Source organism: Semicossyphus pulcher, unplaced genomic scaffold (assembly GCF_022749685.1).
Source record: "Semicossyphus pulcher isolate SPU_LCO1_2020_fin unplaced genomic scaffold, fSemPul1.0.p SCAF_3, whole genome shotgun sequence".
NCBI classification, from domain to species: Eukaryota; Metazoa; Chordata; class Actinopteri; order Labriformes; family Labridae; genus Semicossyphus; species Semicossyphus pulcher.
In genome coordinates, this window is record NW_027211704.1 from 10,499,988 (window position 1) to 10,521,834 (window position 21,847).

The 21,847-nt window shown below is 42.6% G+C and overlaps 1 protein-coding gene across 1 annotated transcript in view; it reads left to right on the top strand.

The window, feature by feature from the left end:
* rspo4 (R-spondin 4) overlaps positions 1-21,847 on the top strand; it is a 34,109-nt gene that overhangs the window by 11,771 nt on the left and 491 nt on the right. The window contains exons 3-4 of the mRNA XM_069678460.1: positions 423-560; positions 2,334-2,540. Of these exons, the coding sequence (XP_069534561.1) occupies positions 423-560; positions 2,334-2,540 (345 nt within the window). The remainder of the gene's footprint in view (positions 1-422; positions 561-2,333; positions 2,541-21,847) is intronic.

The window sequence follows — 21,847 nt, forward strand, 5'->3', positions numbered from 1 at the left end:
TACATAAATGTATTATAGGCCTAGAAACAGAATTAATGCATGTACACAAAGCCTCCTCTCTCCTCGCTTCGTCTCGATGCATCTAAGGGATCGGAAGATTCTCCAAGAGAAGAGAGCATTAGTTAGAATAATCTGAAAAGCATCCAGTGCATCTCTAAATCTTGTGATCTGTCACTCGCATGCCCCGCCCCCATTTTCTGTTTAAACAGGAAGTCAAGAAACCTTTTCACTGGGACTTTCTAGTCGAACCTGCAGTTTTCTGTAGCATTACCCACAATGCAAAATGTGAACCCCTTTTCTTTCTGAGCTGCCTGCATCTCACCATCATGACTAACGTAGGAATCAGGCTGATTAAGTGAAGAAGTGTAGTTTCCTCCTGATTCGTTTCCTCACCTGACGTGTGCTGCTCTTCCTCCTGTCAGAGTGCCGCTCTGCAGACTGCGAGCACTGCTTCAGCAGAGACTTCTGCACTAAGTGTAAACCTGGCTTCCTGCTGTACAAAGGGAAGTGTCTGAGCCGCTGCCCACAGGGGACCTTCGCCCACCAAACAGATTGCTTCGGTGAGTGAACCAATTACAGAGCTCATGCTGAATGTTTGAGATGTTTAACTTCACATGTGTGAGTAAACTACGATCTGTTTCAATAAAAGCTGTGAGCAGGGAAACAGATCTTGGACTAATTACTCCACACATGGATTCAATTATTGTGGCAGAGACATTATTACATTAAGAGACCTACTCATTCTGTCTTTATGTGTGGAAATATTTAGTATTGTATTTAAGATGTTCCTCTGTCTCTGAACACTCATCTCCTCCGCCTCTGTCTCTTCATCCTTCCTTTCTCACCTAAACCTGTTCTTTCATGGATCCAAGCGTTTAATCCAACACATGATTCACCTTAAAAGTCCTCAGAGAAAGATTAGAATTCACCTTCATACCTCGTTCCATTCCGAGTAAGTGAGATATATTGTGGAAATCAGTCATCGTCCGCTGGGCTCAGGACTCCAGATTATCTCTGCCGTCCACCTGCAACATCTGCAGCTACTGCTGCTCGCTGGCAGCGCGGCCACATCTGGTCCTCATGCTGCTGTTGAGGCTTCATGTCTGACTGTGGGTACACACCTCCAGCAACTGGAAACCTTTTCACTGCAGACCCAGAATCTAACATGATAATGATGATTAAAAGAAATGATGTCTTGGCAGGGTTCATGTTGTTTTAGTTGCGGAGCTGGTTGGAAAAAGCCGCAGCGACTGATTGTGTGAATGACATCAGAAGCAGTCGTTGTGTGTGTAACGTCCGGAGCAATAACGCGTCAGCTGGTGTTTATTTGTCTTTAATAACATCAGTGTGTTTGCCAGAGGTCAGGAGAAAACATTAGTCTTTATATGTTGTTACCTCACAGACGGTTATGCTTCTAATCCATTGATTCATCTACATTCTCTCAGTCCCTGAGCTTCTCTTAACTATGTATGGAAGAGAACATTCAGCCAAGGCCTATGGAGGCATAGAAGTGCCAAAAAAGAACAAATGTGTTAAAGAATGAGCTTCTACATTTGTAAATATAAAGTATGGAATTGAAAGATAAGTTAATTGAAAAAATGGGCAAATAAAGGAGAAATAAATAAAAGCATGAATAAAAAAATATAAAAGGTGAAAAAGATCTTTCTTTTTAATAAAAGAATAAATAAATGTTACAAAACAAAGACAAATAAAGTATAAAAAAATATAATATTAATAATTTTTTTTGAAATTTCTTAATGCATTTGCATTTCTTAATTTTTCAATAAATATTTACAAAAATATTATGTAACATTTGTAATTATTTATTTGATAAATAAAATTATATTCATATATTATATATTAATTTGTATATTATTGGTCCTATGTCTATCATTATATATATATTGTTTATTTAATTGATTTTATGTTTTGTATAGTTTACTAAACCTTAAATAACAATATCAAAAAAATTAATAAATTAATTTAACTCGTTTTCATGCAAAAAATAATAATTATATATATATATACCTTTTTAAATATGAATAAATAAATAAATCTAAAATTAATTAAAAAGCTTATTAAAAAAAATGTGTGATTTGTCTCTACTATCCTTTTTTAAAAATCTTTTTCCCTCTGTCTTTATAATTTATTTACTTAATTTATTACTTTGTATGTACTTTGTTCCACATATTTAATTTGCTTATTTATTCATCTTTCTATTTTCACATTTATTTATTCTTTTACCAATTTTTTTATGGCCCTCCTATGACTCCATACATTTCGTTCTTCAATCAAAAATCAGTTTGTCTCCTCTATTTCCACCTCCCTCTTAGAGAACTGTCACCTGGCTCCGTTGGGAGAGTGGAGCGACTGGAGCGCCTGCCTCCGGGACGGCCTCAACTGCGGCTTCAGGTGGGGGAAGCAGAGCAGGACCCGGGGGGGCGGGCAGTCCGGCAGCACTCCTGAAGAGGAACCAGAGTCGCTCTGTACGCCCCACAGCGAGACGCAGAGGTGCAAGATGAAGAAAAGGTGTCTGACAGGTGAGACGGGGGGAAGGAGGGAGGGAGATGACAGGAGATTTAACTGTTATTGCCTATTAATCCATATAAACCTGCAAATAAGACACCACAGCAGGAACAGCCTGCTTCTAATGACCCTGGTTACAGCTGATCATTAAGAGCCTTATTCTTTATGACGTCTGACTGCTAACATCTGTGTGTTGACACACGGCTGCACTTTATAATGCCAAGCAGGAGAGATCAGACCTTATTAAAACATTCCAACATGTGCTACTTCTAATTATCACTCGTAGGCTGACGTTAGGAGCCGTGTTGTTGTGGTGCAGAAGAGGAGGGAGGCTTCCTTCCTTTTGGTTCTGATTCGATTGGGCGCACATTTCCAAAGGCTAAAGGTTCTTTAGGGATGATGTAGGCCTTATTTACCTTCACAGTCTGCATACACTCTGGAAAACATCCTGCTGTCATGTATTTGTTGACAGCGTGTTCTTGATGAAAGCATAACTAACAAGATCAGAAGGGTTAGCAAACATGGGATGCTAACATGCTAGCTAGCTTGTTGACTCAATTTTTCGTCTCGTAACTCGAGTGCAGGAAGTCATCAATGTTTTATATTTCCCGGAAAAGACCAACTCTAGAATATTATTATGAATAAGTACGAAATAATTGTCTTTTTAAAGTTCAATCTCTATTTGACCCTCAATCAACCTCAGACTTTGTAATTCTGTATTAATGTCAGGAGTTTTCCTCCTCCGCTCCCGTCATCATCACCTCAGCAGCTAGAGGCCGTCATCATGAAGGTAAACAGACGTAGTGTGGAAACATCCGTTGGAAGGACCAGTTGCGTGGTTTCTCCTGGGTTATTGGCTGCTGGCAGGAAAAGTCTGGAGAAGTTCAGCGAATTGTTTTTGTTGTGATTCTGTGTTAAATCATGACATCACGGTTTCTGGCAAAGAAAATGACCCCAGCATGTTTGTGATGACGGCATGTGGTGGGATCAGGGCTGAGGGGAGGAAACCACTTTCTAAATGTTTATCTGTTTAATGAAAATGAAAAAGGAGGAAATCCCACATGGAGACGATTTCAGCTGAAGAGATGTTGTGACTGAATGTTGTGGAACAGTTGAGAGGAACCGTTGTGACTCAATGGCTCTCAAACTTTTTCCAATACTTTATCTGCTTTGAAATATCTTCTGCTGCTAAGTTTGAAATTGAATGTGTGGTACACACAACAAGTAAAGCTGATTTTGGGCCTGATTCCCCCCTTCAGACTAAAGTCAGCAAAGTCCTGATGTTTCGATGGTTCTAAAGATGATCTCTCCAGATGTTCCTGTCGTGTGAGGGATGTTAAGAGGAGAACGTTGTGGCTGTACCGATTTCAAATATTAAACATGTTATGTTATTTTACAATCTACGATTTACGATCTGATATCATGTTGTGAGGGGAGAACCCCGAGGACAGCCGAGCACGCACTCTGTGAATCGTCACGTGGAACCAAATGATAGCCAATCAGGAAGCGAGTTGACTGAAGGAGGAAGCACAACAACCGCAGCCATGGCGACAAAAGCAAATGTGAAGCATAAAGTAACATGTCCAGCCCATGTTCACGCCGTCTCCACCACTTCATCCACAGTTTGTTCTATATTATATCAAAACCAATTCTTCCTGCCCGTCGTCCGCCATGTTTGTTTACTCTAAAGTCTCGTTTGACCACAAGAGATTTACAGCTGTGAGAGTTGGACTCTGGTTGTTGGTGAATTAATCTGTTAGCGTGTGGTGTGCTAATTGGCTCATATCGTTGCTCTCCACACACTACAGGAACAAAACTGTTGTCATGTGTGGGCTCTCTCACATTTTACACACCTGTTAAGGTTTTAAACATCTTTTAATTTGGGCCAGGCTTTAACTTAAACACTTCCTGAGGTGTGCTGGCTTCATGCAACTGTTAGCACAAAGTCTGATGAGGGTTTGAAACAATATACAATTTCATTTTAGCAGACGCTTTTGTCTGCTAAATGAAATTGTAACTATTCAAATGTTTCGTTCCTGATACTGACGGTATTTTGTGTGCCCTGAATTCACATTGTTTTTAGCTGTTTTGCTTCTATGTTTTATCCACAAATTCATGACTGATATATATTTATAACTTATAATATAAAATCCTCTGCAAGCTTTCAGAGGAGAGCAGGTATGAAGATAAGAGTGATAACAGGCTTTGTTATCTTACTGCAACAGAAAGACATAAAAGCAAAGCGGATGTACATCTTAAAACATCACGCCACCTTTGATGCCTTTATGTTGCGTCCATCAGGGGATATCCAGCCTCTCAGAGAGAGGCGGAAATATGTTCAGGATGTAACCGTGTCCAAAGGAAGCTGAAAGTAGACTAACACTGCGGGGAAATAAAGTTTTCAGATCCCTGTGTTGTGGAAAAGCTGTCAGAACGGGTTAAACTTGTTTATAAGGAAACAAACACAGATTTATATCGTCCCTTCTCTTCCGCCCTCATCAGAAATAGATTTTAGTGCTGGAGGCGGGTCCTGGCTCTCGTTGAAAGCTCTGTAATGGCTGTATGAAGTTCATCATTAATAATGCAAACGTTAAAAATCAAACTTGGCAGCAGTGTCTTGGTTTTCCTCCAAAACCACGCTGCTGTTGTCGTGACCTTTTTAGTGATTTATATTTTGTTCCTCGTGCACAGACAGCACGAGAAGCTGTGAAACATTTAAACAGAGCCGAGGAATGTAGAGAAGAGTTGTTTAAAGCTCTGCAAACATTGTCTTTGCACTGTGTGTGTGTGTTTGTCTGTGTGTGTCTGTGTGTGTGTGTGTGTGTGTGTGTGTCCAATGGAAGGCATGTCATTTGCAGTAATCATCATTATCATTGTCAGATCGTATGTCCGGTGGCGTTAGCGAGGGAAGAAACCCGATCCAGCAGAGTCTGGCTGGGGATCGGGCCCGTGGACGTAATAGCACACATGTGGGATAAAAGGCTGCTGTGGCATCTCCCTGACATTCCTCTGTTGTTTCAGATTAGACGGCTCTAGTCTCTTAATGCTCGCTCTCTTGTTGTCTTATTGTTTTCAGATGAGGAGGAAGGACACGGTCTCATCTCTCTCTCTGTCTCTCTGTCTCCTCACTGATGGCAGCACACTGTCATGAGCTAACAGAGGCTGTGTGGCTTGTTTTCTTGGCAGTTTAGGAACATCTAAATTAATTAGTTGTTCTGCCGGGGAATGTCCTGCTAACACAAATATGTTTTAATTTGTGTTCATGTTATTATATAGAGCTTTTAAAGAATGTTCTGCATGTTCACCACAAGACAGATTTGTCTGATATTGACATTAACAAATCTCCAAAAGTTCAGTGACTGAATTAGCTGAGGTGACACCCACCTGTCACTCAAAGAGGCCACGCCCCTAATGATGTATAACTTAAAAGGAATAAGAAGGAGGATTTTTCCTTGCATTTTTTCAACAACACATTCAAACTGGGCCCCTCCTCCTGCACTCATCGTCACCAGAAGCTCGCTCTCACTCTCTTGTGCGAGAACACGCCCACCCTGACAAGCTCCAACACCAACAGCATCACGGTTACCTTTGCACTAGCATGCTAACTGCTGGTTACCGTTGCTGTGAGCTAGCACACAAGTGGTTAGCTTGCACTAGTATGCTAACCGCCGGTTAGCTCGTCCTACCCGGTTTGAGGCACCTACCTGTCAAACAGAAAGAAGGCCAACTCTGCATCGCTCTTTCGCCATGTTCGCCGGTCTGAATGGGGCCCAGTTGCTCATTTGAACCACTCCCACATTCACCTGTACGCTGTGATTGGCTCCGAGAACCACAACAGCGCCCCTCCTGAAAACGTCCGGTGCAAAGCAAAACAACAGAATAGATGCAGAGGGAAGGGTCTCACAAGGGTCTGCACACACACTCACCAACACACGTGTATAGAGGCCCATAAGTGATGATTTATATTATATTTGTAAAAGTCTATATTTTATTTTTCTAGGAAAATCCTACTTATTATACCTTTAAGCCTTAATATAACGTAAACAGGTGAGTTATATAAAGATTCTCCCCGTACAGTTGTCATGAAGAGAGAAATTAGCTTCAGAGACCCAGACTTTTTTTTCTACCAGGCTGTAAACATGTTTATTTCTGCTGTAAAGTTTTAACATGGGGCTCTATGGGGACTGACTCACTGCTGGAGGCAGCCTCTCGTGGACAAAAGAGGAACTGCAGCTTTTGGACCTTCATGTTGGCTTCATGTCAGCTCTGAATCCAATACCCCCCTACGAGTCAAACATCGGGCTGATTGAGCCACTCCAGTAATTGAATCCCTCATTGATTTCCTGAGAGTCATTATTAGGGTTAGTTTGACCTTCACAGAATCAGAATCATCCAGCACAAAAAATTCTCTGAGCACTTATTAAATATCATTCTTAAATAGAAAACACCCGTTCAGTCCAATAAGTTAAGCAAGAGGTCTGTTTTCACTGATCTGTTTCAGTCCTACTGTTTTAACAAAGAAACCAAACACTCTAAAAATTACGAGCTGTCAGCTGAGGACTGGATTTAAAAGCATTTTAACAACACAAAAAAACAGGCTTCAGATAGACGTTATTGTGTCTGAGGACATTTGATATTACATGTTGGTCAGAAGGAAACATGGGTTCATTTCACTGCTCTCACTGCAGGACGGCTATAATACATCAGGTTTGATAGTCAGGATGTTAAGACTTGGTCATGAGTTCAGGGTGGTAATTAATGAAACCAGGTTGAGAGGGAGCCTGATGGCAAAACCTACGTTCCAACCCTCACCTGATGTCAAGAGCTTTGTGTAGTGACTGAAAGAATGAGATCGCTGATACGAGCAGCCGTAATAAGTTTCCTCTGCAGGGTGTCTGGACTCAGCCTTAGAGATAAGGCAAGGAGCTCAGACATCCGGAGGGAGCTCAAAGTAGAGCTGCTACTCCTTCACATTGAAAGGAGCCAGTTGAGGTGGTCCGGACATCTGATAAGGATCCTCCTAGATGCCTCCCTTTGGAAGGCACCTCCAAGTGGGAGGAGAACCCGGGATAGACCCAGAGTTCATTGGTGGGATAATACATCCCACCTAGCCTGGGAACACCTCGGGATCCCCCAGGAGGAGCTGGAAAAAATAATCACTTACAAGCTGTGCTATTATCTACACTCTATCCACATGTTGATCTAAGCCCTTTCTCTAATGAAGTCCACATATATATACACGTAAAAGAGAAACACATGTTTGGTGTTAGTGTGAAGCTTATGAGTTGTATTTATGGCGGTGATAATCCCCGGTATTTGCTCTGACTTACTCGTCTCCTGTTTTAAGAGAGAGCAGCACTGTAACTGTCATTCAGGACTAGATGTATTTATTTTATATAATACTGAAAGAATGTGCAGAGCTACAGATGAATGATGTTTTTCTGTGTTACAACACAAAGTAAACTGGAGACAGTGTTTCTATGGTCAAAGACCAGCAGTGTGCATCTGTTTTGCATCTATCGTCTTACAGCAGACTGAAACAACAGTGGCTCAGGTCCCGTGTCAAACATCCATCCTTCATTATTATTCCATTAGTGCAGCAGCGTATTCTTTTTTAAACACTGTAGAGTAGGAATGAATGGATATAAGTCATGATACAAAGCTGAGGTCCCTGGTGGCTCATTTCCTGGTCGTTATTTTGCACTCGAAAAAGGAAAGAAAAGCTTAACTCAAACAAGGGATTCCTCTCGGGAGGAGAATCCTGCAGCAGTGTTTAATGTACTAAATGCAATGATAAAATGAAGCACAGGCGTGGCACAGTCCCACAGCACACTCAGGCTTCTGCACGCTACAGCTAGCTCGCCAAGAACAAGTTAAAAACACAATATGCGGCTGAGAGAACAGAACAGGGCTGTCCACGGGATCACTGACTCATATGAGCGACGACAAAGTGCATCGACATAATACCATAAAGAAAGGAGACGTCAGATGTCCTCACATGGCATTATAAAGAGTCAAACCAAACTCCATTCAGAAAACAGTCATTTTAAAGTAGTGCTCTTGTCATCTTGCAGACAAAGACCTGACAAAGCATGAACTCTTTTTACAAACCTGCATCATGATGTCGTTATTTCAGCATCCTTTCAACCTGTCATTAAATCTGTTTATTTTGGCTTCATGGCGCTGTAGTAAGACAGATTGTAGCCCTCGTGTGACTTGCTAGATTCAGCGAAACTGCCACTCAGCGGAGACAGATGGACAGACGCTCCACAGCTGAATCAGAACGCCGGTAGTTGGTGTCCATCAGAGGAATCCTGGTACTGATCCTAGCTAACAGCTCATCACACTGGGCGCTGGTCAGCCTCAAGGAGCTGGAAGCAGCAGGAGAGTTCATCCAGACACAGTTCAGGAAGAGGAGGGGGGGGGGAGTTGACTAATAGAGGAGTAATGTGCTAATAATGTCACTTTTATTTTATAAACAGGTAAACAAGTTTTTTGCCATCCTAATTTTTTAAGTTACTTTTTTCTTCTGTTCAATCTGGTGACGTAAGATAAGTTCAGACGAAAAAAACTGTTGTTGTAATTCTCCTTTTCACCACAAGAGACAGAAATGTACCACTTCCTGCACCAGGTAAAGTGTTTGCGGTCCTAGTTAGACCATTGGATAGTGGCGCACTTCTGCCTCTTGTGGTCGAAATTAGTATTACAAGAATGAAAACATATTTTGATCAAATTAGAAAATGGATCACCAGAATGTTTTTCCACTTCCGGGCTTCCGTACAAAACTTGATATGAATTCTTCTATTTTGCAGGTTTAAAAATGTCTATGTAGATTAAAAAAAACACATGCAATCTTTTTATAAACCCCTCTTCATGTGAGCGATGAGTACATACTTTTATTCTCCTTATCTGCATGCATTTGCAAATCTGTAGGCTTTGGGAGTTATCAGGCGTGTCAATTTAATTATATTTCATTTATTCTTTGAGGGCAGAGGAACTTTTTATTGCTTTAATATACAGGCCTGGATTACACTGCAAAGATCGCCCTTATATTAACCAAAGCAGACAAATCCAGCCTGTCAGGGAGGGAATTACACACTGCTACTTTAATATGCAGTGCAGAACTCAGTGCCCCCCTCATCTACAGCTACATATGGATCTGTGTAAAGCTTACACTGTAACACAACACAGACACAAGCTAAAGTACATTCTCTATCACATGCAATAAGTTAACTCGTAGCGTTCCCGGTGCAGACGTGGCCTCGGGGGAAACTCAAACACTGGACAACAGGTATTCATTAGAGAACAAGGAGCTCCCTGCACACTGTAACAGTCTCCATGTAGGTCAGAGGACGGCCCGAGTGAAGTAATGAGATTTTTCTTCCTTTCCAAAAACTGTGAGCCGAGATGAGAAAAGTATGTTTCTATGTGGATTCCAGACATCATCGTGAGTTTTCTTCTTAGTGTGACTGATTCAATTTGGCAGGACTCAGTCCATTTCAGTGCACTTTCATGGGGGTTTTATCAGATAATCAGGAATTCAGAGGTCCGGCATGCCCCACAGGAGCCGAATGCTTACACTGTTTTGATGCTCTGGATGTTTCTAAGATGTCTCCTCGTTCTGCTTCGACGCTTATTCTACAGCTCGCAGGCGTGTTTTTGTCCTGAGAGAGTTTTTCTGCACGACACCTCGCTCAGCTGATCCCTGTGTGCCTGAGAGCTGAAGCCTTCCTGTAGTCCCAGAGAAGAACTTGTTTATTTGTTCTGCTCATTAAATGAAACGAGGACAGGTGTACTACTGCCTCTAATTACAGAGAGCAGCTCCTACTGCACCTGCTGGGGTCATTTGAAGCCTTTAAGTCTGAGAGAACATCTGACTTGGGAAACATGTTCATGCTGCGAATGTCTGTGACCGTATTTGTGGCGTTAATGAAACATTTAGACAGCTGAGGCTCAGCAGGTATACGGGTTGGTTATCCAGAAATAAGCAGGATTGGTGGTTCAGTCTCTGGTGTGTTATTTAGCAACGTGTCAAACACTGTAGTTTGCCTGTAAATATGGAGGCCTTGCAGTGGCCATAGACGGAAAACTTTATATGGAGGCCATGTTTTACTACATTTAAATGCTTGGGGGTGCGAGTTATCTAATTTTCAACAGTAACAATTGAAACCCAAAATAATGCAATAAATCGACGCAAAGATATTGGGTTTGTACTGCATGTAGTGCGTCGTTCATGCGTCACATGCAATGTTTGTTCTTGGCTGCAGGCCAGGGTTGGATTCGTTGGTGCGAGTATCACCAGTGTCGGTGTGTCATCGTGGTGGAAGTTAACATTTTGCTGTGTATCATTTGTAGCCCTCTCTTGGCGCTTACACTGGCTGACTTTCCTGAGTATTAGTAAGGAAATTAACATGAGCAGGCTAATGTAGTTGATTATAATTTATTTTTATTTGAGCATCTTGTACTCCTAAAAGACTGCACGATGGTGCAGTGGTTAGCACTGTCGCTTCACAGCTAGAAGGTTCCTGGTTTTGAATCCCTGTTCAGACGTAGTCATAAGTGCTAGTCTGTTATGCTTGCTCTTTATAAATACACTTAACTTTAGGGCGTGAATTATAGAGTTGTTCCGATCCCATACCAGGTGAGAAATATGCTGGTATTGGACCCATAGTTGATTGTGGCATCTCTACAAGTGCACTTGCTTTAAGTCAGTTACTCTGTAGAAAGAGATAACCTGATATTCAAACACCAATCGTCATCATTATCTGCATGACAGTAACTTTTAATTTGTGGTTCCAGCTTGGCTAAAAACAGTGTAGCTAGCTCATGATATGGCACAAATATCTGGCGGGAACATAGACTGTATAAGAAGCTTTGAGTTCAGCATTTTGGCCGTCACCATCTTGGTTTTTGGAGCCTGAAGTGACCATATTTGGACAAGAGAGCAGTAAGCATTGCTATATATATATATCCTGGTTGACAGGTGGCTTTTGTAGCAATCTTTCAATCACAGGTAGCCCCGCCCCTATACCCTCCCCTGCTTTATGGTCCATGTGACTCTAAATGGGAGCATCATTGACTAAGTGAACATCATGCTGTGTTGAAGAAGACTTGAAACTAGAGATTGAGACCATAAACTCATTAGGGAAATGTTTACTGAGGGAATAAAAAGAGAAGGAGGACCATATAGAATCACACTTCTTTGAGAATCAGTGGAGTCGCCCCCTGCTGGACATTAGAGAAAATGCAGGTTCAAGGTACTTCTGCAGAGGCTTTCCCATGCAGCTCTCCTCGCTCTGCTGCACCGTGCACTTCCTTCTCTACATGTGGGGGTGCATGTTTGTGCGCGACCCCACAGTTGCTTCCTCTGTTCCCAGGATGTATGCGTGTTGACGCACATGGCTTCATGCTGCTTATCATATGTGACCCTGATGTACAGAACGTTTTTTTTTCCTCCACCGCAACATGTGGCTCTGAGTGAAACTGTGTTGTGCAAGAGTCAGACTCAGGAGGATGATACAAGCATTAAAAAAACTCCTGCTTTTGTCTTTGACTCTTAAATCTCTGAGACACAGCAGCATTACAGATAATATCTGGATTTAAAATGCAATTCATATTAAGACCAAATCGATTTTGCCACTTTTCCCTGATGGTATCTATCCTCGCAGAAGAAACTGAGAACCACAGACGCAATTCAGCTCAAAGCTCTGAGAAAGAGAGAACACATGTCAGATTTCTCAGCTCTTAAAATAACAACAAAGTAGCAACACAGAGACTTAGACTGGCTGCTGCTCTGGCTCATATGCATGAGGCGCATCTGGCACAAGTGTGTCCCATACTGCTGATTAGCCTGCCGACAGGTCTGCAAGTCTGGAAACAACGGCCCAATCCCCACACTCACGGACTTGAAGGCACGTTCCCGCTAAGTGTGCGCGTCAGATCATCAGGCGCGTGAGGGCTCTGATGCTGACTTTACGTGAGTACGCATATCTGCAGACTCTCCTGTGGGACTCACCCAGAGTTCATTGCCATCTTGGTGACGTGAAGAACGTTAACATCCCCACTAAATGTAAACAAATGTGTAAAAAGAATATATATATATGTTAACAAAGTGAGCATGTATGGGAACAGAAACAACAGATGTGTTTATCTGTAAGAGGAACATGTAGTTCATTACTGTGGTTTTTATTCAGCATTATTCAGTCAAATAGTCACAAAGGATTTACATTAGCTTTGTTTGAAGCTTTGTGTGAGACCTTTGAGCTGTCGATTTAAGACACAAATACGTGCTGGAGGTCGGCTTTTTTTCCAATCATTAGATGCCGCATTGCGTGTCCCACTCCTCATTTCTACACCATCTCAAGCCCTCACAGATTCACACGCTGCACACCTGACGTCAGCGAAGTCCGTAACGCTTCAGCGGTTCAGGGTGGAGATTGCGATTGTGCAAGAGAGCAAAAACAGCAGAGTGAACCGAGCAGAGGGTCCCTGACACAGCTGATAAGTTCTGCCACCATCAGCTGTCGTTTCAAACTGCAGAAGAGACGTTTGTTGGCTATAAATGAGAGTCCTGGTTTTGTTTTCTGTGGCTGAAATCAAAGATCTATTATTTTTAAATTGTAGTAAGAACATTACATGGTAAATCTGCCAAATGATCATGAGATGCAGGAACAAAAAGCTAGAAGCAGTAATGAAAAGTGAAGGATCATTGTGCAGTTTCTCTCTTCACAAAAGTTCATCCAACTTGAAATTTAATTTCACTTCATCAAATTAGATTGGTTGCGAAATTTTGAGAGTTTATCTCAAAATGATGGCACAGGAACAAAAACACTGCAGCATCTGAATGGTTAAACACTTAGGAGTAATTAAAAATATTATTCTCTTATGATTTTAATGAAGTTTTTAAATTGTTCCTCCTGTATCTGAGGTTAAGTCAAACACATTCCCGGTGCGTGTCGGCCTGCGCCAGGGTTCTCCCTTGTTACCGATTCGGTTTGTGAGTTTCATGGACAGGATCGCAAGGCGCAGCTGGAGGGAGTAGTGTTTCCAGTTTGGGGACCTCAGAATTTCATCTCTGCTTTTAGCAGATGATATCCTGTGGTGGTATTCTGTTGGCTTCTTCAAGCTAGGACCTCCAGCAGGCATTAGGGCTGTTAGCAGCCGAGTGTGATGCGGTTGGGATGAGAATCATCACCTCTGAGTCTTAGGCCTTAGTTCTCTGCCGGAAAACGGTGGATTGCCCCGTCTGGGTGGGGAGTCTCTGCCTCAAGTGAAGGAGTTTAAGTATCTTGGGGTCTTGTTCACGAGTCAGGGTAAAATGGATCGTGAGATTGACAAGTGGATCGGTGCAGCATCAGCGGGCCTCGTAACAGGCTGGTGAAGAGAGAGCTGAGCCTAAAGGCAAAGCTTTCGATTTACCAGTCGATTTACGTTGCAACTGTCACCTATGGTCACGAGCTTTGGGTAATGACCAAAACATTGTGGATACAAGCGGCCAAAATCAGTTTCCTCTGCAGGGTGTCTGGGCTCAGCCTTAGAGATAGGAGCTCGGAGTAGAACCACTACTCCTTCGCATCGAAAGGAGCCAGTTGAGGTGGATGGTCGAGCATGTGATTAGGATGCATCCTGGGCACCTCCTTTTGGAGGTTTCCCGGGCATGTCCAACTGGGAGGAGAGCCTAGAGCTGACCTAGAGCTCGCTGGAGAGATTATATATCGCGTCTGGCCTGGGAACTACTACGGAAGTCCCCAGGAGGAACTGGAAAATGTTGCCGGGGAGAGGGACGCCTGGGTCACCTTGCTTAACCTGCTGCCACAGCGACCCAGCCCCCAGATAAATGGAAGAAAATAGATGGATGGATGGATCTTTTAAATTAACTCAAGGTTCACTTACTTCCTGAAAACCCGATGACCTTCTTCTGGCACTCGCACAACCCTCAAAACCATCATCGTCATTTTCACAAAGTACCTGTAAGACATTTTGTGCCGATTCCTCAAACTGGCAACACGAATATGTAAGAGAAGAGCAAAATAAGAATGTACTTTTGTGTTGGTCGTGTTTGGTTTTACTTTAACCATCTAACATTAAAACAATGTCTGTTTTACATCTAAATAAAGTAATTAAAGACACCACTGGTATTGCCCCATGACTTCCTGTACAGTCACTTATATTGTTACTGACACATTCAATGTTGTAATTCTCTCAGGAAATTCCATTCATTACAAAAACAAGCCAACAAGCCAGCAAATTAGCCACAGTTCAGTTTTAAATCTGGGACTTTGAGCAGAAATGATCATCACTGAATAAAAATGTAAGTTTCTTTTTGATTGTTTTAAAGTAAAATTGACCATCAGGAGAATCGTCTTAATCTGAGCAAGTCCACTGAACAGTTTGTGATGTGGTCGAGCTTTTAGTGTCACAGCTTTAGAGAGTAAATGGAATTCAGCCACAAGGACAACATTTGTGTTTCTATGTGTGTGTGTGTGTGTGTGTGTGTGTGTGTGTGTGTGTGTGTGTGTGTGTGTATCTGGCCTGTGGTTAGGTTGTTATGTGATGAGCAGGGCAGTTTTCCAGCTCAGGTCTTGATTCAGTTAAGATGGCTGAGAGATGGTTCGCTGTCATGACATACCAGCAACAGACCATCTGGTTCACTGTCTGTGTGTGCCTGTGTGTGGGTATACGTGTGTGTGTGTGTGTGTGTGTGTGTGTGTGTGTGTGTGTGTGTGTGTGTGTGTGTGAGAGTGAGAGTAAGAGAGGAGAATAACCCTGCTTGTAAGAATCACAGATATCTAAAAAAGAGTTTGACCTTGTTGAATATGTTGAAAAGGGATTGTGACAGATATCAACAGTTGCATTTTCAATGTTTCGATCACCAACAAAAGATTCCAGACATGTAGATTTGTAGATTGAAACTCAAAGAATGATTTTCACTGGTTGAATTGTGTTGCAGACATCTTAAATGCAATAGTAATTATTTTGAATTATACTCTTGATAGTCCGAATTTAAGATATCTAGAGTACCATTTATGATATCTTGGATGTAAGAAGAATTGTAGATAACTACAATGATGTTTTCCGTTGGAATGTCCAAACGGACCGCGAGGGGAGCAGCACTGCAACGCCCTGTTTCTATTTTCATTCCTGTTGCTTGTGTGGACAAGGACGAGGAGCGGTTAATTCATGGAGTTCAAATGAGTAGTTACCTGTATGATACCTCCTCATTTCATGACAAAAAATCGAAATAAAGTAAGTTGTCCAGACGTCCAGTAAGTTTCTTGATATTCTCTTACTTTCTTTGCTCAACAGAGCTTTCTTTACAAAGTGAAGCATCTCCCATAACATCTAACAAGTACACTGACATTCAAGAACTCCGTTACCTCAACAGTCCTGGTTTACCCTCTAATCTTGCTTCGTAGTACACCCCTGCGGTCTCCAGCGTACAGCTGATAGCGATGTGGTTTCTTTACATGACGTAATGGAAATGTATAATTGACGGATGCAGTGTGGACAGCGAGCATCCGATGCAACATGATGCTACACGTCTGACGTTTGCATGCTATTAGGACATAGTGTTAGCAAGTTGACCCAGCCACATATTCCAGTTCCTCCTAGGGAATTTCAAGGCATTCCCAGGCCAGATGGGATGTATAATCCCTCCAGCGAACTCTGGGTCTTCCACAGGGTCTCCTCCCAGTTGGAAGTGCCCGGAAAACCCCCAAAGAGAGGCGCCCAGGAGGCATCCTAATCAGATGGCCAAGCCTCCCTTAAATGGCTTCTTTTGATGTGAAGGAGTAACGGCTCTACTCTGAGCATCCTCCGGATGTCCCCTTTATGAATCACCCCCTTACCGTGGTGGAGGGGTTTACGTGTCCCTGTGAACATGGGAGCTGTGTTGTCGGAGGTACTAGCCCCTGGTTCGGTCTCCCAAGGCAAATTGGTCCCAGGGGAGAGTTCAGAAACTCATTGGCTAAAACAGTGTAGAGCTAGCTCACCTGAATTAGGGAGACGGGGGCTACCCCCTGGAGCCAAACTTGGGGGTATGCTCAACGACGAATGTCTGGTGGTCGGGCTCTCATCCATAGAGCCCAGCCAAGCTCAGCCTGAAAAAGCAACCTGGAGACGCCACCTTGTTGATCTACCACCCACAGGGACAGGTTGGGGGTTGGGTGCATTGTGAACCAGGCAGCAGGCAAAGGCGGATCCCCGGCAGCGTAGACTGGTTCTCAGTACAATATTCAAACCAGTGAAACCGGAATTGTTCATTTCAATAATGTGATGTCCATGTATAGGGATTTCCAAGCTAAGCAGTAGTTGCTAGTTGGAGCCTCTAGTCAACAAGTTGTCACGTGATTGTAATATTAATTTAATTATGTGAATACATATTCATGGAGGCAACAGAAAATGGTTTGACCAATGGATCAACCAACTGACCAATGAAAACTTGGTTGACAAACGAACTTCACATAAAATAACATTTGGTTGAAATATTTCAGGACCAGCACTGGGACCAGGGCCAGATAAACCTCAATCAGGCACTAATTTCACCGTCTCTTTCATCCGAGGACTTTGCACATCCAGGATCAATCTGGAAACCAACACACAGGAGAAAAAGGAGTGAGGGATACATTAGACACGCCATTCAAACAGAGAACTATGATTTACAATAACCCCTTCTGTAAAACTAAACTTTTTCAATCTAATGTGGTGTTGGTACAGGTGGGCCCTATATACAAACCTTACCCTCCGAAGTCTCTTCTTGCTGCTTCTTGTGATGAGGAATCAGGGATGGATTTAGTCCTCAGATCCTTACAAGAGCCGAGCACACGAGAACCAAACCAGGTGGTGGGGAATCAAGTGATACAGAGGTCGGTTAATCATAACATATCTGACCCCAATGTAAAGGCAACCTCGTCTGAACCAACAAAAACCACCTCAGTCAAGGTGGGTGACCCAACCACCTTGGTCCCTGCATACGCACCCCATAACGTGAAACCTATCTGGCTCCTCGGAGACTCAAACTGGAGCCGTATACCGACCTTTTACAGACAAGATTTCCAAATTGACAGTTACCTGGGGGCCTCCTCCTACCACTTCCAACAGGTGCTGGACCCTTGTTTTTTCCTGCCATCATCTTATTTTGTTTAAACATGAGATATTGAAGCACTAAGAAAAATTTCCTCTCTGCCTCTGGTCACAACTGATCCTGGTCCACCTGCTTCCCCGAAACGCCATGAAAAACAAGTTACTAACATCCCATTGAACAAACTCCCAGAGGGTGGATGCATGCTTTCAGTGAAAAACACAGAACATATGGACCGAGGACACATGCAGGTCGTACTTGTTCAGCACAAACTTGCTAACCTCACAGTACCTACATGTAGATGCAAAGGCACAAAGGGAAAGGAGGCATGTAAGGACAGACTGTCTGAATTCTTCATCATCAGCGCAGTGTCCAGAACCAAAGCCACGGTGACAGCAGAACTAATGAGGGACAGACTACATGACTGAAGGGATGGCAGAGGAGGACAGGAAAGAGGAGTGCATGGAGAGCTGGAAAAGGAAGAGATTTAAAGAAGAGGATGAGGAGAGGAGACAGGAGGGGATATGAGAACCCGAGCTCTTGTTTCTAATGAGGGGCAGATGACAGCGGGGCATTACGACATGGCACTGCAGCCTTCTCATATCTGAGGGGGAGGAAAGAGAAGATCTGATGTAAACACTCAGAGCTGAAATCTTTTAATCACTTTGGCCTCTGACACGAGAGATAAACAAACTACATATTATTCAGAGCAACGTGTGAGAAGCGACGACCTGCGGCGGAGAATTAAGCTTTCAACGCGACCCCAGCGGCTACCATGTCATGAGAGCAGATGGCTGGAAATCAAAAGGTCTTCGCTTTGAGACATTTTGGGTTTTGTTGGTGGGTTGTTCCCCGTCAAATGCAATGATGTGCTTTAGAGCGGGGGGGGGGGGGGGGGGTAACAACACCTGCATTTGACTTTGGAGCTGCCCAACGGCAACCACCATTTCCTTTATCTCTGGATTCTTAGACAGAACCAGAGCAAAAAACCTGAAAAGGCGGCCAAGATGGAGGAAGAAACCTTGATTCTTTCTGAAATCAATTTTGTTTTTTCCAACGTAACCTTTAAGAATTCAATTAAGTCTTTTTTCTTACAGCAGGAAACTTTTCATGTTGGAAAATTAAGCAAATTAGAGATGGAGTAAGAAAAAAGAAGTCCCAGAAAAAAACGAAAGGTCGTGCTGGAAATATCCCGGAACATTTGGGACCTTTTCAAAGTAATTCAATCTTTACCCTGTCAAACATTCATGAAACAGAATATATCAACAGTGTTCTGATTGGAAAATAATATAAAGAGTTCTTGTGACTGCAGGGTAAGAGTCAAAAGCAGAACCACAGATTTTCTCTGGGACGTGGTCAGGACGGACGGTCGGGTCGAAAATCCTGTCGATTCGTCACAGAGGAAGAACGTTTGTTTCCCAGTTTTTACCAACAGTCAGTTTTAATTTCTTTTAACCATCATTGAGATCTTTTCCCAAAGTCTAACAGTCATTTATATAACACTACAGACTCTGACAGTGTTGTCCTGGTCTGAGGTAAAGGGCATCACTGTGGTGGTTATCAGCAGGCAGCATTTGAAGCTTAAAGTCTACTGAGGGGGCTGTCAGGACCATTTGACGGGTCAAACGAACACAGGACTTTCAGCCTGAAGACAAATTTCACGTGCCAGAACAAAAGTCAAAGTCCAGAAATTAAGACATAAAGGTGTTGCGTAAATAATGACTTCCATGGGCATTGCAGAAAAACATGAAGGCCTTTCAGACTCCAGCCACCCATCTGTACTGCGCAGCTCTGGCTCCAAATGATGTCACCAGCGCAAGATGGCAGCGCCCGCCTGGGGGGTATTTTGGCTTCAATTTGGTATAATGAGAGTAGATGAAGATGCAACGTCCATATTTATATACAGTCATTGGTGTGTACCCACTAAAGGTGAACTGTTGCAGCTTACAACATTCATTGTGTATTTCAAGTGGCTGCTCAAAGCATGCTGGGATACCTAGCGATGCACGCCAATTAAGTGGTGCCACTTTTACACAGCTTTTCTCCCTCATTATGTCATAATCATGCATTTAAAGAAACAGTGGTATACTATATGCTTTGACTGGAAAGACTCCTCAATTCAAGCCATTAAGTGACCAGCGAGGCTGGGCGGACACGAGTATAGGTGTATTGTCCAGTGGGTTCAAACTGTAACACCTCTGTGACTCTCCTCCTTTTATAGTTTACTTGATTTATTTTTACAGAACCCACAAAGTTTTAGTGACTTAACATTTCCAATTTGACCATTTGTTGGTTTAGGCACAAAAACAACTTTGTTAGGTTTATCAAAAGATCCTGGTTTGGGCAGAAATGATGCTTACATATTGACCAATGGTTTCACAAGCGTTAAGAGTAAGAACCTTACATCAGAAAGCCCTGAAGGCTGCAAGCCATGTAATTGGTGCCACCAACATGTAATGCGCTGACTATTGGATAATGCTTTCCTGTTGCAGCATCAAATATACCTTTGATTTGAAATATAACAGAGTGAATTTCATGCCAATAAACGAACCAAAAAGGTGATATATACAGCCGTGAACACCTTTAAATTATGAGAGTCTTGCATGACTCAGTTGGAAGTATATATTTTGTTATGATTGGGCAGCTAAAAGGTATAATCTCGGAAGATTTTCATGTAAATAAATGTCTATTAAGTCACAATCTATCACCGAATGAGGAAAGGTACTACGGACTGGGTGTCAGTGGTGACATTTGCGGAAAAAATCACAAGCGGCGCCCAGTTCGTGACACGTTTTCCATCATGGTTGGTCTGCCAGAGAGGGTAGGCGAGGCTAAGCGGCTGCTTTTCTGGTCTCTGCAAGTGTTGCGAGTAAACAGTAATCTACTATGGCTGAAGAAACAGAAAAGATCGATGGCTACAGATACAACTTCAAAAATAAGTGAAAATCCAAAGAAAAAGAAACAAATTCGACGCTCAGATGAAGGCAAACTAAAAAAGAGGAAAGCAACCGTCAGCGAGGAAAATCAAGAGTTACAACCGGAGCCAACCGTGGACATCACACATGCAACACTGTCTGCATATCTTGGAAGTGTGCTCCCGCAATTACCGTTTATCACCACTGGTGCCGCCAAAGAGAACGAAACTGAGATCTTTGAGATTATAAGTTTAACTAAAAAAAAGGTAAAGCCTGAGCATTTCTGGAATTACTAAGTTTTCATTTGACAACTTTCATTTTCACCTTTTTGCCTGCTTTAGTTTTTACTCTGTGAAGTCCAACCAGACTCTAAATCAACCTCAGTGCTGTAGATTACAGAAATAATATTCCAAATTTAATCTGCAGCCAAACATTTTTTTTCTCCATCTCTGAACATCAAAACCACATTTTCTATCCAGGCAGACCCTGCCGTAATAACAGGAGACAGCTATACCAGATATATCGATAAACCTGGACCCTATGTGTCAGGATGTGATGTGAAATATCTCCACATTTCTTCATTTAGTTCCAACTCCCTGAAGTTTCCACCTGAAGTCTTCCGGGGATTTAAGACGATAAAATCTGATGTATCTGAGTGTTCACTGCAGGAACACATGAAAACTGTGCTGAAGAGACTTAAAAAGAATCGTGTGCCTGAACACTTGAAGCCAAAATTCTGCTCTCAAAGCGGCGATACATCAGCGAGAATATTTCAGTGACACGCATCAGAGATCAGCCAGAAGAACCCAACGCTTCAGTCCACATACTTCACAGTAATTATCCTGGATCCAGACACCTGAACGACATTAACACAGTGTGACAAAGTATTCAACCACCATTAGCTTCTCTGCAGCTTTGCACATTTTTCAGTCTTCTGTTAAACCCGACACAACGTTTGCCAGTTTTTCCGTCTTTTGTTGCAGATGTGTGATCCTGTGAAGTGAAGAGGTTAAGTTGCAGAACAGCTGTAGGAATTCTGAGTTGTTAAGTTAGACAGTAGAAGTCCGGTAGTGGTTAGACACTGCGCCTTCAAACATACATTTCTGCTCCCATTTAATGGTCTTGAATTGGTGTGAGGCATGTTAATGTAGGTGTCTGTATATGAATGCAGGGGAAAGACTTTTGGTTCCTGGTTTCCGCTTGTAGTAAGAATAGTATTACTGTCCATTACTTATAACGTTTGAGCGCACATTGGTGGTAAGCAGGAAAGCAGTCCATGCAGAGAGCAAAAGAGGCGGAAAACCTGGAAACCATCATTTGTCTGACT